The 13,171-nt window shown below is 46.9% G+C and overlaps 1 protein-coding gene across 1 annotated transcript in view; it reads right to left on the bottom strand.

The window, feature by feature from the left end:
• RASSF1 (Ras association domain family member 1) overlaps positions 1–12,757 on the bottom strand; it is a 59,556-nt gene extending 46,799 nt beyond the window's left edge. The window contains exon 1 of the mRNA XM_040358752.1: positions 12,292–12,757. Within this exon, the coding sequence (XP_040214686.1) occupies positions 12,292–12,613 (322 nt within the window). The 5' untranslated portion in view covers positions 12,614–12,757. The remainder of the gene's footprint in view (positions 1–12,291) is intronic.
• Positions 12,758–13,171: the final 414 nt, after the last annotated feature.

The raw sequence follows: 13,171 nt of genomic DNA, 5'->3' as shown, positions 1-13,171 counted from the left end.
TCACTCAACTGTCACCCAAGATTCACTCAACTGTCACCCAAGATTCACTCAACTGCCACCCAAGATTCACTCAACTGTCACACAAGATTCACTCAACTGTCACCCAAGATTCACTCAACTGACACTCAAGATTCACTCAACTGCCACCCAGGATTCACTCAACTGTCACCCAAGATTCACTCAACTGTCACCCAAGATTCACTCAACTGCCACCCAAGATTCACTCAACTGTCACCCAACATTTCACTCAACTGTCACCCAAGATTCACTCAACTGCCACCCAAGATTCACTCAACTGCCACCCAAGATTCACTCAACTGCCACCCGAGATTCACTCAACTGCCACCCAAGATTCACTCAACTGCCACCCAAGATTCACTCAACTGTCACCCAAGATTCCCTCAACTGTCACCCAAGATTCACTCAACTGCCACCCAAGATTCACTCAACTGTCACCCAAGATTCACTCAACTGCCACCCAAGATTCACTCAACTGTCACCCATGATTCACTCAACTGTCACCCAAGATTCACTCAACTGTCACCCAAGATTCACTCAACTGCCACCCAAGATTCACAAAATTGCCACCCAAGATTCACTCAGCTGTCACCCAAGATTCACTCAAATGTCACCCAAGATTCACTCAACTGCCACCCAAGATTCACTCAACTGTCACCCAAGATTCACTCAACTGCCACCCAAGATTCACTCAACTGTCACCCAAGATTCACTCAACTGACACTCAAGATTCACTCAACTGTCACCCAAGATTCACTCAACTGTCACCCAACATTTCACTCAACTGTCACCCAAGATTCACTCAACTGTCACCCAAGATTCACTCAACTGTCACCCAAGATTCACTCAACTGTCACCCAAGATTCACTCAACTGTCACCCAAGATTCACTCAACTGTCACCCAAGATTCACTCAACTGCCACCCAAGATTCACTCAACTGTCACACAAGATTCACTCAACTGTCACCCAAGATTCACTCAACTGACACTCAAGATTCACTCAACTGACACTCAAGATTCACTCAACTGTCACCCAAGATTCACTCAACTGCCACCCAAGATTTACTCAACTGTCACCCAAGATTCACTCAACTGCCACCCAACATTTCACTCAACTGTCACCCAAGATTCAGTCAACTGCCACCCAAGATTCCCTCAACTGCCACCCAAGATTCACTCAACTGTCACCCAAGATTCACTCAACTGCCACCCAAGATTCACTCAACTGCCACCCAAGATTCACTCAACTGTCACCCAAGATTCCCTCAACTGTCACCCAAGATTCACTCAACTGCCACCCAAGATTCACTCAACTGTCACCCATGATTCACTCAACTGCCACCCAAGATTCACTCAACTGTCACCCATGATTCACTCAACTGTCACCCAAGATTCACTCAACTGTCACCCAAGATTCACTCAACTGCCACCCAAGATTCACAAAATTGCCACCCAAGATTCACTCAGCTGTCACCCAAGATTCACTCAAATGTCACCCAAGATTCACTCAACTGCCACCCAAGATTCACTCAACTGTCACCCAAGATTCACTCAACTGCCACCCAAGATTCACTCAACTGTCACCCAAGATTCACTCAACTGACACTCAAGATTCACTCAACTGTCACCCAAGATTCACTCAACTGTCACCCAACATTTCACTCAACTGTCACCCAAGATTCACTCAACTGTCACCCAAGATTCACTCAACTGTCACCCAAGATTCACTCAACTGTCACCCAAGATTCACTCAACTGTCACCCAAGATTCACTCAACTGTCACCCAAGATTCACTCAACTGCCACCCAAGATTCACTCAACTGTCACACAAGATTCACTCAACTGTCACCCAAGATTCACTCAACTGACACTCAAGATTCACTCAACTGACACTCAAGATTCACTCAACTGTCACCCAAGATTCACTCAACTGCCACCCAAGATTTACTCAACTGTCACCCAAGATTCACTCAACTGCCACCCAACATTTCACTCAACTGTCACCCAAGATTCAGTCAACTGCCACCCAAGATTCCCTCAACTGCCACCCAAGATTCACTCAACTGTCACCCAAGATTCACTCAACTGCCACCCAAGATTCACTCAACTGCCACCCAAGATTCACTCAACTGTCACCCAAGATTCCCTCAACTGTCACCCAAGATTCACTCAACTGTCACCCAACATTCACTCAATCATATCAGTGTCTCCTATCAGTGCTGCCTCATCAGGGAGGGGAAGTGCCGACATTGAAGTGGATGATACCCCCTATAGAAAGTATTTACAAATATGTATATGAAGTGTAGTATTGGAAATATGGGGCGGTGGACTTGTAGAAGTTGGAAGGACACATTAAGAATTCATCAAAATAAAAGAATTCAGGTAAACACCGTGTTCCTAAACATAAATATTATGTCTACAAATGGGAGGCGTTCCGTTCTGAAATGTAACCAAAATGTGCGATAGTCTGCAGGACTGGAGTTCCCTCTATTACATGAGATTGATGATCCCAGGATAATACACCCCAGAATGATTTCTAATGCTTCTTTATCTATTGTATACATATATATATTTTTTTCCTGTATGCATTAAAATATTTACTTTCATGCAAACAACATAATAATAATAATAATAATAATAATAATAATAATAATTTAATACGTCAACTGACTGAACACACGTTATTATTCTCTGCAGCTTTGATATTTGTAATACTAATTATCAGCCATTAGGTGGCAGCATCTCGCCTGAAAAATTAGTTTTGTGTCCCTTATATCAGGTTTTTCCAAAGACTTTAAAAACAAGGGGCCAGTTTACTTCAGACTTCAGGGGGGCCGGACTAAGGCCTGTGGAGGTATAAAATGCACCTGTAGTCAGAAAGAGGAGGAATAGAGCCCCATCATTGGTGTCAGTGGGGCAAATAGTGTCCCATCATTGGTGTCAGTGGGAGGAATAGTGTCCCATCATTGGTATCAGTGGGGGGAATAGTGTCCCATCATTGGTGTCAGTGGAGGGAATAGTGCCCCATCATTGGTGTCAGTGGGGGGAATAGTGCCCCATCATTGGTATCAGTGTGAGGAATAGTGTCCCTTCATTGGTGTCAGTGGGAGGAATAGTGTCCCATCATTGGTATCAGTGGAGGGAATAGTGCCCCATCATTGGTGTCAGTGGGGGGAATAGTGCCCCATCATTGGTATCAGTGTGAGGAATAGTGTCCCATCATTGGTATCAGTGGGAGGAATAGTGTCCCATCATTGGTGTCAGTGGGAGGAATAGTGTCCCATCATTGGTGTCAGTGGGAGAAATAGTGTCCCATCATTGGTATCAGTGGGGGGAATAGTGTCCCATCATTGGTGTCAGTGGGAGGATAAGTGTCCCATCATTGGTGTCAGTGGGAGGAAAAGTGCCCCATCATTGGTGTCAGTGGGAGGAATAGTGTCCCATCATTGGTGTCAGTGGGGGGAATAGTGTCCCATCATTGGTGTCAGTGGGAGGAATAGTGCCCCATCATTCGCCCTCTCTTTGATATTATCAGTAGCCAAGAGCTACTTTATCACTCTTATGCAGACGATACGCAATTGTATTTTCGCATCTGCAACAAAAAGGATCATCATCTCAGATTAGAGAAATGTCTCTCTTCGATAGAGTTATCTTAAACTCAACAGTTCCAAAACAGAACTCCTTATGTTTCAGGCCAGCCGAAAGAGTCAACTGGCAACAACCTGGACACCCCCGCCCATTCTGGGCCAAATCATCTCCCCTAGCTCCAAAGTCAAAAGTCTCGGGGTCATCTTCGACACCTACATGACAATGGACGCACAAATAGGGTCAGTAGTCAGCGGAGCGCACCATCTGTTGCGCCTACTACGCAGACTTTTCCCATTTATCCCCAAAGAAGACGTAGCAGTCGTGGTGGGAACAATCGTAAATTCCAGACTGGACTATGCTAACGCCCTGTACCTCGGACTCCCAAAGTACCAAATCTCCCGTCTGCAAGTCGTACAGAATACGGCCGCCAGACTGGTGACTGGGAAAAGGACATGGGAATCAATCTCACCTTCACTGAGAACCCTTCACTGGCTGCCAGTAAAAGACAGAATTGCATTTAAAGCACTCTGCCTGACGCATAAGTGCATCCATGGGAAGGCTCCGCAATATCTTTGCGACAAGATAGAACCTCACAATTCGAATCGCGTTTTGCGATCCACCGACCAAAATCTGGTCAGGGTACCAAAAACCAAATACAAGTCCAAAGGAGAAAGAAGGTTTGCTTTTCAGGGTCCGAGACTATGGAACGCTTTACCAACCAGCATTCGGTTGGAGGAAAACCACCTGACTTTCAGAAGACAGATCAAAACTCTGCTCTTCTGATGTCATGAGACACGAACAACTAGCGCCCAGAAGCGATTCAGTTCGCATGCGCCGCGCTTTATACGTTTTTCATTCATTCATTCATTCATTGGTGTCAGTAGGAGGAATAGTGTCCCATCATTGGTGTCAGTAGGAGGAATAGTGTCCCATCATTGGTGTCAGTGGGAGGAATAGTGTCCCATCATCGGTGTCAGTGGGAGGAATAGTGTCCCTTCATTGGTGTCAGTGGGAGGAATAGTGTCCCATCATTGGTGTCAGTGGGAGGAATAGTGTCCCATCATTGGTGTCAGTGGGGGGAGTAGTGTCCCATCATTGGTATCAGTGGGAGGAATAGTGTCCCATCATTGGTGTCAGTGGGAGGAATAGTGTCCCATCATTGGTGTCAGTGGGAGGAATAGTGTCCCTTCATTGGTGTCAGTGGGAGGAATAGTGTCCCATCATTGGTGTCAGTGAGGAATAGTGTCCCATCATTGGTATCAGTGGGAGGAATAGTGTCCCATCATTGGTGTCAGTGGGAGGAATAGTGTCCCATCATTGGAGTCAAGTTTCCTTTTCTTTTTTTTCTTTTTGATCTTTTGCTTTCAAAGGTAGAGGAGAGATTTGGGGGGTTATAGACACCAGATCTCTCTATTAATAAAAAAAATAAATAAAGAGACAGTGTAAAAAATAATAATAATAATAGAAAAACATAAAGAGACAGTGGGGAAAAAAATAGAAAAAAATAAAGGGACAGTATAAAAAAATAAATAAAATTAAAGAGACAGTGTAAAATTAATAATAAAAAAAAATAGAAAATAAATAAATAAATAAAATGTAAAAAATTTAAATTTAAAAAAAAATAAAATAATAATAAAAATTAAAGCACAAATGCGATTTAATTTGCATTTGTAGCGCTATACAAGTTACTGACTCACTCACTCACTGCGCGGCGCAGACGCGAACACATACGTACGTTATATGTAAACGGTGTTCGCACCACACAAGTGAGGTAAAAACCGCTGCGCTAATGTGACATGAATAATAAACAAATAAATAAATAATGTGACTGTGTGACATAAAAATATTGCAACGATCGCCATTTTATTCTCTAGGGTCTCTGCTAAAAAAATATATATATAGCCATGATTAAAGCGGGGGTTCACCCTTAGAGGGCACTTTTCCCCCTTAGATGGATGCTCGTTTTCTCTAGGGGAATCGGCTATTTATTTTAAAATATGATCCGTACTTACCCGTTTACGAGACGCATCCTCTCCGTCGCTTCCGGGTATGGGCTGCGGGAATGGGCGTTCCTTCTTGATTGACAGGCTTCCGAGAGGCTTCCGACAGTCGCATCCATCGCGTCACGATTTTCGGAAAGAAGCTGAACGTCGGTGCGCAGGCGCAGTATAGAGCCGCACCGACGTTCGGCTTCTTTCGGCTACTAGTGACGCGATGGATGCGACCGTCGGAAGCCTGTCAATCAAGAAGGAACGCCCGCTCCCGAAGACCCATACCCGGAAGCGACGGAAGAAGATGCATCTCGAAAACGGGTAAGTACTGCTCATATTTTAATACAAATAGCCGATTCCCCTAGACCGAACGAGCAGGAAGCTAAGGGGAGAAATTTTTTTTTTTTACAAATGGGTGAACTCCCGCTTTAAGCACTGTGTGAAACGCGTAGGCTACCTGTTTTGCTGTACTTTGTAGTGCATTTGCCATTTTTTTTTTTTAAATAAAGACAACCTAAGGGGTTTTTTTTGGAAGTGCGGCTGTCCATTCTTCCAGCCTTTACAATATATAGAAGGTTTGTTCTAAATAATTTCCTGGCATAAAATACAGATTTTTGTTTTTTTTAAGTGTCTAAAAATGGGCGGGGCCAGGTCCCTGTATAACAGTGCTTTGTGTTTATAGGGTGACAACGCTCTGTCCCGACACATTGCTCAGCCACGGTCCGCGATCGTCACCCTCAGGACGTCGGTCCGCAGCGATGATGAGCAGCTGAAGGTGGAGCGAAGGGCTTATAGGCGGGAAGTGGCTGACAGAGGCTGCAGGAGATCCGCAGCACTGAGACGGGGGGAGGGGGGTGGTAAATAAACACGGACTGATGATTTATAGACATGTGACATTCCATATTTTTTATATCAATGTTATCTTCACAGCTGTGAAAGGGTGATGGGCGATGGGAACGGATGTATGGCGCTGCATTGCGCAACGTGTGGTGAGTTTATTTCCTATAGACAGGATTTTATAATGCGATGATCACATCTTCCCGCTGAGAGTCATCGCGCCGCATGTCCTCTTCACAGTGTCGTCTGTGCTAAATCCTGACAGCCAATCAGAATCTGTCACTGCTTTGCGGTTGAATCTTATTGGCCTTTGGCTGCCAACGGTCATTTTTTAAAAATGCGTCGCTGGAAACATTTCTGACCTCGGCCAATCAGACAAAGGTGATTCCTCTCTGCACCCCAATTGTTATCCATGGATACTTTTAGGGTTGTCCCGACTCCCGATACCGAGCATTTGCCCGAGTACTCAGGGGGTATGCTCCCAATGCTTCACCCCATACCTGGATAGTCAGCGGTGATCGGTGTGTGGGGGAGTTACACGTTCTTCCTCTGTGTCCCCCTCTGTTCTGCTGCTGTCCCCCTCCAGTCTTCCTCCGTGTTCCCCTCCGTTCTGCTGTCCCTCTCCATGTCCTCCTCCTTCCTTTTTGTAAAAACAGAGTGAGTGATCACTGACTGTGTCCATTCACATAACTGAAACATTGTAACCTCCTGTGATTACAATTTCTCTGTTTATGAAAGGGACTGGGGAATTTCTATCCTCAGTCTCTTACTCTCTCTCAAGGGGGACATATCAGGGGTCTGTTAAGATAAATAATAAAAAATTGTAAAAAATAATAAAAATAAAAAAAACAGACACTGATAAGCTTCACTAATGGACACTGATGAGGCTGCACTGATAAGGTGGCACTGATGAGGCTGCACTGATGGGCACTAATGAGGCTGCACTGATGGGCACTGATGAGGCTACACTGATGGGCACCGATGAGGCTGCACTGATGAGGTTGCACTGATTAAGACCCCTGATATCTCACTAAAGCCCCCCAACAGGGCTGATAAAAAAAATGTATTGCAATAAATAATAATAAAAATGTAAATAAAAAATAACAGACACTGATAAGCTTCACTAATGGACACTGACAATGCTACACTGATGGGCACGGATGAGGCTACACTGATGGGCACCGATGAGGCTGCACTGATGGGCATTGATGAGGCTGCACTGATGGGCACTGATGAGGCAGCACTGAAAAGCTGCACTGATAAGGTGTACTGATAGGCGGCACTGATGGCCACTGATATGCTGCACTGATTTTATGTCACACGGTATTTGTGCAGCAGTTATTCAAACGCCATTTTGGGGGGGAAATTGGCCAATTTGGAGATTTTCATTTAGGGGTGTACTCACTTTTGTTGCCAGCAGTTTAGACATTAATGGCTGTGTGTTGAGTTATTTTGAGGGGACGGCAGATTTACCCCGTTATACAAGCTGTACACTCACTACACAACATTGTAGATACAAAGTGTAATTTCTTCAGTGTTGTCACATGAAAAGATGAAAAGAAGAAAAGAATTACACAAATGGGAGGGGTGTACTTACTTTTGTGGGATACTGGGATAGATTCAGATAGGTTAGCGGATCTTTAGATCTGATTTACGATCCGCCGGCGCAAGTTTGAGAGGCTAGTGCTGTATTCAGAAAGCACTTACCTCAAAACTTGCGGCGGCGTATCGTAAATCCCCCGGCGGAATTGAAATTCCGCGGCTAGGGGGCGTCTACAATTTAAATCAGGCGCGTCCCCGTCCTTTTTCTGATGGTAAAGTAACAATCTAGAAACATATATGAGAATTGTAAGGCACTGGGTGGGGTACCCTGCAGTCACCTGACACCGCACCGCCTGCTGTGATTGGTTGGGCATTGTATCGGTAGTGAAGCCCCGGATTGCCCTCTGCTGGTCACATGACACCCATGCATGTTCTGCTCGTGGTATTCAGCTGACTGTCATACAGAACATTATAGAGAATCATCACATAGAGTAGAATGGGAGAACGTCATGCGGCTCAGCCAATCACCATCTCCAACAACCTCATCAGTGGATTACGCGTTATGTTACCCTACGGGGGATGGGAGGATCCCCAAAACTTAAAGCAAAAATGACAAGATACAAATCAACGGCTCATTAAAAGATAAAATAAAAGAGAATTTCCCTGCAGTATTTATTTCCTGCCACTAGATGTCCTCAGTCTGATGGCCACCAGCATTACTCAACCCACTGAGGCCAGGTTGTCCCGGACGAGCCCCCAGCCTGTGACTGGACAGTGAAAGGAGAAGCAGCACAGCGATGAGCTCATCTCCTTGTCACTCTGTTTACTCCTCCTATCAGCGTGCCTCTTGTAAGGACATGAACTGATTGGCTCTTTGTGTTGCTTCTTCCTCTCGCACTCCAGCCCTGCATTTAGGGCCCGTTCGCACGTGTGAGAGAGACTTGCGTTCCCGCGCAGCTTCCCGCATTACAATTCGATTGCTATCTGCCGCAGTTCAAGTTGACCACCCCCCCAAACGCACGTCATAAACGCATTGCGTCTGCCTGCACTGGATCGCATTGCAATGCAGTTGCCACACGTTTAAAAAAAAAGTAGCGCAGGCACTACTTTTGGTGCGGTGCGATTTCAGCCCGTTCGAAGCGAATGGGGATGAAATCGCACACTACGCAGAACTGCACGGGGAGCAAACGGGAGCGGTACAGCGCTCCTGTGCGATTCACAGGCAGCTCCTGGCGCCCTCAAATGCAAGGCTGTCACTTCCTCACCCCACTCCTCCAGGCTGCGTTCACACTTTGGCGTAGTGATTTCGGATGAGCATGCGATTTCACGCGCGTCGCATTCATTTTATGAGCTGCCCCCCCGCGCATTGCACGTTTTGCAGTGATTCGGGATCGAGGGCAGGATCGGCGGCAATCCCAAATCGCAGAATTGAAGACATTTGTTGCCAAGTCAAGAGCTCACAGAGATGCGATAAATTACAGTCATATTCTTTAAAGGGCCAGTTCACACCACATGCAGGCCAGTGCGTTTTTTTTCTGCATCAAAAACGCATGAGAAGTAGGTTATATGGTTTTCAATGGCAGAGTTCACACCAGTGCCTGCAGTCCCAGTGTGTTCCAGTTCCAGTGCGTTCCAGTTCCAGAAAAAAAATAAAAAAAAGAGTAGAACATGCTGCATTTTTCCTGCACTGGACTGTACTGGAACGCTGTAAAACGCATCAAAAATGCACTGGAATGCACCTAAATGCCCCAAAAAATGCACTGTAATGCACCTAAACGCCCCAAAATGCACTGGAACGCACCTAAATGCCCTAAAAATGCACTGGAATGCACATGTCCTTATTTAGGGCCAGTTCACACCACATGCAGTCCAGTGCGTTTTTTTTCTGCATCAAGAACGCATGGAAACTTGGTTATATGGTTTTCAATGGCAGAGTTCACACCAGTGCCTGCAGTTTCAGTGCCAGAAAAAAAAAGTAGAACATGCTGCATTTTATCTGCACTGGAACGCTGTAAAACCCATCAAAAAACGCACCGGAACGCACCGGAAAGCTCCTAAACGCACCAAAAACGCACCGGAACACACTTTTCCTTCTCTAAGGTTAATAAAAAAAGAGGGGTGAAAAAATGCACCGCACTGCATTAAACATGTACCAAAAACGCATAAAAAATGCTCATGCAAAAAAGCACCTGGAACGCTTCAGGTTTACTTTTCTATGGTGTGAACTGGCCCATAAGTTTAAGAAAAAAGAGGGGTAAAAAACGCATCAAAAACGCATCAAAAAGGCACTGGACTGCATCAAAAACTTGCCAAAAACGCACTGGACTGCATCAAAAACGCATCAAAAACGCACTGGACTGCATCAAAAACTTACCAAAAATGCACGGGAACGCTTCAAAAACCTTGCATGCAAAAAAGCGTTTCTATGGTGTGAACTGCCCCATAAGGTTAAGAAAAAAGTGGGTGGAAAAAAGCACTGGACTGCATAAAAAAAACTTGCCAAAAACGCACTGGAACGCATCAAAAACGCTTCAAAAACGCACATGCAAAAAAGCACCTGAAACGCATCCTGACTGGTGAGTCTATGGTGTGAACTGGCCCTTAAGACTAAGGAAAAAGAGGGGTAAAAAACGCACTGGACTGCATCAAAAACGCATCAAAAATGCACTGGACTGCATCAAAAACTTACCAAAAACGCACTGGACTGCATCAAAAACGCATCAAAAACGCACTGGACTGCATCAAAAACGCTTCAAAAATGCACATGCGAAAAAGCATCTGGAACGCATCCGGATTGTGTTTCTATGGTGTGAACTGGTCCCCCCCCCCCACGGGGTGTTACAACAGTCAATGAACATTCGCTGTTGAAACACTGATCCTCAATCCGGCCAATCGGAAGCGGATGTGAGACCCGTTTTCGGATTGGCCTGAAAAGAGAAGACTGATTGGCTGCCGAGAACGAGGGAGGAAACGGAAGCCGCCGCCGCCGTCGTTTTCGCCGTGGTGACTGGTGAAGAGCAGGAAAACCGTAGGCTGCCCCCGAGTAGGGGAAGCCACCGGTGATGATAAGTCCTGGGGACAACTAGTTCTGGGGACAACTCATGTTAGAGGGATTTCCTCCCACTTCCTGTTTTGGATATTGGACGGAAGTGACAGAAAATTCACCCTAAGGGGACACAGATGCTAAAATGAAAAGTTATAGCGAATCATTACATGCAGTTATCCGGCTCAGCCAATCACCATTCCTAACAAGTAACAACCTCACCAATGGATTACACATGAAGTTGCCCTACGGAGTGGGATAACCTTATTGCCCCCAAAACTTAAAGCAAAAATTACAAGATAAAAATGAATAGCTCATTAAAAGATCAAATAAAAAATTAAAAAAACAGCATTTGCAACAAGAGAATTCCCCTGCAGTACTTATTTTTCTGCCACTAGATGTCCTCAGTCTGATGGCCACCAGCATTATTCAACCCATTTCCTACGAGGCCAGGTTGTCCCGGACGAGCCCCCAGCCTTGTGATTGGACAGTGAAAGGAGAAGCAGCACAGTGATGAGGTCATCTCTTTGCCACTTCTGTTCACTCCTCCTATCAGCGTGCCCAGGGCTAGTTTAATAGCATCATGGGCCCCTGGGCAAAGTAATGCTCTGGGGCCCCTACAATGATGACAGTGCAGATAAACAGACATTATGTAGGTAGGAGGCAGACTGCCTCCCCTGTGTATCTATCACTCTCAGTGCCATCATGGGGGCCCCCAATTTCAGGACAGTGTGGGCTCAAGGACCAGCTGCTTTGGGAAATGTGCAGGGGCTCCCCATGCAGCTGGGGCCCCTGGGCAGTGCCCAGGTGTGCCCTCTCATTAAGACAGCCCTGAGTGTGCATCTTGTCAGGACATGAACTGATTGGCTATGGGACAGGAAGTGACGGAAAATCCCCCTAAGGGGGGCACAGATGCTAAAATTAAAAAGTTATAAGCCTTCCTTAGACTCGGTTCAACCTATATAGGAATCGGATGCGTATTTTTAACCGCATCAGAATCGCCAAACATGTGAACCGGGCGTTGCTTTCAATGGAGCCGGCCCACACATGTCTGGGGCAGCGTAGGGTTGCCACCTCACCCCTTTAAACCCGAACACGTATGAGTTACACGGGTTCTGTGGCTGATTAAGGTGGTAATTAAACCCACTTGGTGCCTTATCTGCATTAAATTAGCCCCCCCCCCAGCGGACCCCGGACCGCAAATCGCAGCCGGACCCGTGTGACTTAAAACACGTTAGTCCTACGTGAAGCGTCCGGCGGGTTGGTACTCACAGGTGCAGCGCAGGCTCTTGCGGTAGATGCCCCAGATGAATTCTCCGCACAGGTCGCACCAGGTGTACTGCGTGTGGGAGGTGGGCTGGAAGTAGTGCCCCTCGCCCACCTTCCCCGCGGGGAGGCTGTCCCCCGGCCCGGCGCCCCCTCTCCTCCGTAGACTCCTCTGCAGGATGGCGGGGGCTCTGCCGGGGGGGATCCGCACCGCGTTGGTCCTCTCCAGCCGGTGACCCGCTTTGGGGCTGCGGGTCAGGTCCAGTCCGTCGCAGGGGTCCAAAGTTTTCAGTTCAATCATTTCAAAGGGAGAGCCTTGTGACCACATCCCAGGGGCAGAGGGGGAGGGGGGGGCGATGTGGTCACGGCGGCGGCGGCGGGACGGGGAATTGCTGACCTCTGAACTCTTGTCCTCCGCAGCCTCTTCTGTGCCGCTCTTTCCTCTCTCGTGCTGCAAATGACTGTCCTCCCCCCTCCTTCTTTTTCAGATTTTGGCTTCCTTCCTCCCTCTCGTCTTCCGTCACTCCTCTTCTCTTCTTTCTCTCTTCTTCGGTTGTCACCAGGAAACTTTCTGTGAGCCCGTCCGGCGGTGACTGCCCCTTTGTGTGCGCCGGCTTCTTGTGGCCTTTTCATCGGTGGGTGTATCCCGGCCGCTGACACACGAGAAAACTGACAGCAAGAATTCGCCGTCCTCCTTCTTCTGTCCTCCACTTCTCCGCCGTCTTCCTTCTTCTGTCCTCCACTTCTCCGCCGTCCTTCTTCTGTCCCCGACGTCTCTGCCGTCCTCCTTCTTCTGTCCTTGACTTCTCCGCCGTCCTCCTTCTTCTGTCCCCGACTTCTCTGCCGTCCTCCTTCTTCTGTCCCCGACTTCTCTGCCGTCCTCCTT

Source organism: Rana temporaria, chromosome 7 (assembly GCF_905171775.1).
Source record: "Rana temporaria chromosome 7, aRanTem1.1, whole genome shotgun sequence".
NCBI classification, from domain to species: domain Eukaryota; kingdom Metazoa; phylum Chordata; class Amphibia; order Anura; family Ranidae; genus Rana; species Rana temporaria.
This window is presented reverse-complemented; position numbering and strand designations above follow the sequence as displayed.